The 884-nt window shown below is 35.2% G+C and overlaps 1 protein-coding gene across 1 annotated transcript in view; it reads right to left on the bottom strand.

Moving 5' to 3' along the window:
- MDGA2 (MAM domain containing glycosylphosphatidylinositol anchor 2) overlaps window positions 1–844 on the bottom strand; it is a 27935-nt gene extending 27091 nt beyond the window's left edge. Inside the window, exon 1 of the mRNA XM_012642957.1 lies at window positions 662–844. Within this exon, the coding sequence (XP_012498411.1) occupies window positions 662–844 (183 nt within the window). The remainder of the gene's footprint in view (window positions 1–661) is intronic.
- Window positions 845–884: the final 40 nt, after the last annotated feature.

Below are 884 nucleotides of genomic sequence, written 5' to 3'. Positions count from 1 at the left end.
AGTTTTCTGGGTTTTAGAATTGCACATAAAGAATTGTGGACCTTCATGATCTTCCCCCCATCCTCACCTGCACCCCCCCAGAGCTTCTCTAGGTCCATTCTCAGGGTTATGTGGTATTCTACCCAACGCAGTGATGTAATTACTTAGCCTCTATTACTATGCGTGGTCTCTAAGGGCAGGGAATGTCTTCAACTTTGTATACTCTTTAGAATCCAGCATATTCTTAATTGTACTGGGTGTGTTAGGCATAGTAAAAGAGAAAAGTTACACCAATGTTACAAATATGTGGATGGTCCTAAAAGTAACTGCCAATATGACTACATGAAAATATTCCTTTTCATCATGATTAATATGCATTGAGTCACTATTCAAGCATATTTCTTTAGATAGAAACAACCTAAATTATGCTGTTTCCACAAGATCTCATGAAGTATTTAACCATTGATGGTCTGCCTGAATTAAACTCCAAGAGAAGATAGGTAATGCTCTTAAATTTCAAATTCTAATATAAATTTGGGAAATTAGATGATAGGGAAAAATTCTTAGTATCTCATTTTGCAATTTGTAGGTAAGTCATTTAAAAAGTCAATTACAGCATTCTTTGACAAAAATTATTTTCATGCTATGTGTTTGAGAATCTTTCTTCTTAGCTATGATTTACTTTACAATAAACAGTAATTCTCGTCATCTCACCTATATGTTGTCCATACATGTGATAAAAGAAGCTGAAACAATATGCAGTGTTCGTAGGTCCATAAGGATTTTTGGGAGCTATGCTGAAAACAGGGCTGAGAAGTCGAGCTTTTTCACCTTCCAATCTGGGTCGTGATGTCTCAATGTACATATAAAAACCTTAAGACAGATGAGATAAAATGCTTAAACAC

The sequence above is a fragment of the Propithecus coquereli genome, unplaced genomic scaffold (assembly GCF_000956105.1).
Source record: "Propithecus coquereli isolate 6110/MARCELLA unplaced genomic scaffold, Pcoq_1.0 Scaffold191, whole genome shotgun sequence".
Classification (NCBI taxonomy): domain Eukaryota; kingdom Metazoa; phylum Chordata; class Mammalia; order Primates; family Indriidae; genus Propithecus; species Propithecus coquereli.
The sequence above is the reverse complement of the archived record's forward strand: the minus strand, read 5'-3'. Positions and strand labels throughout refer to the sequence as shown.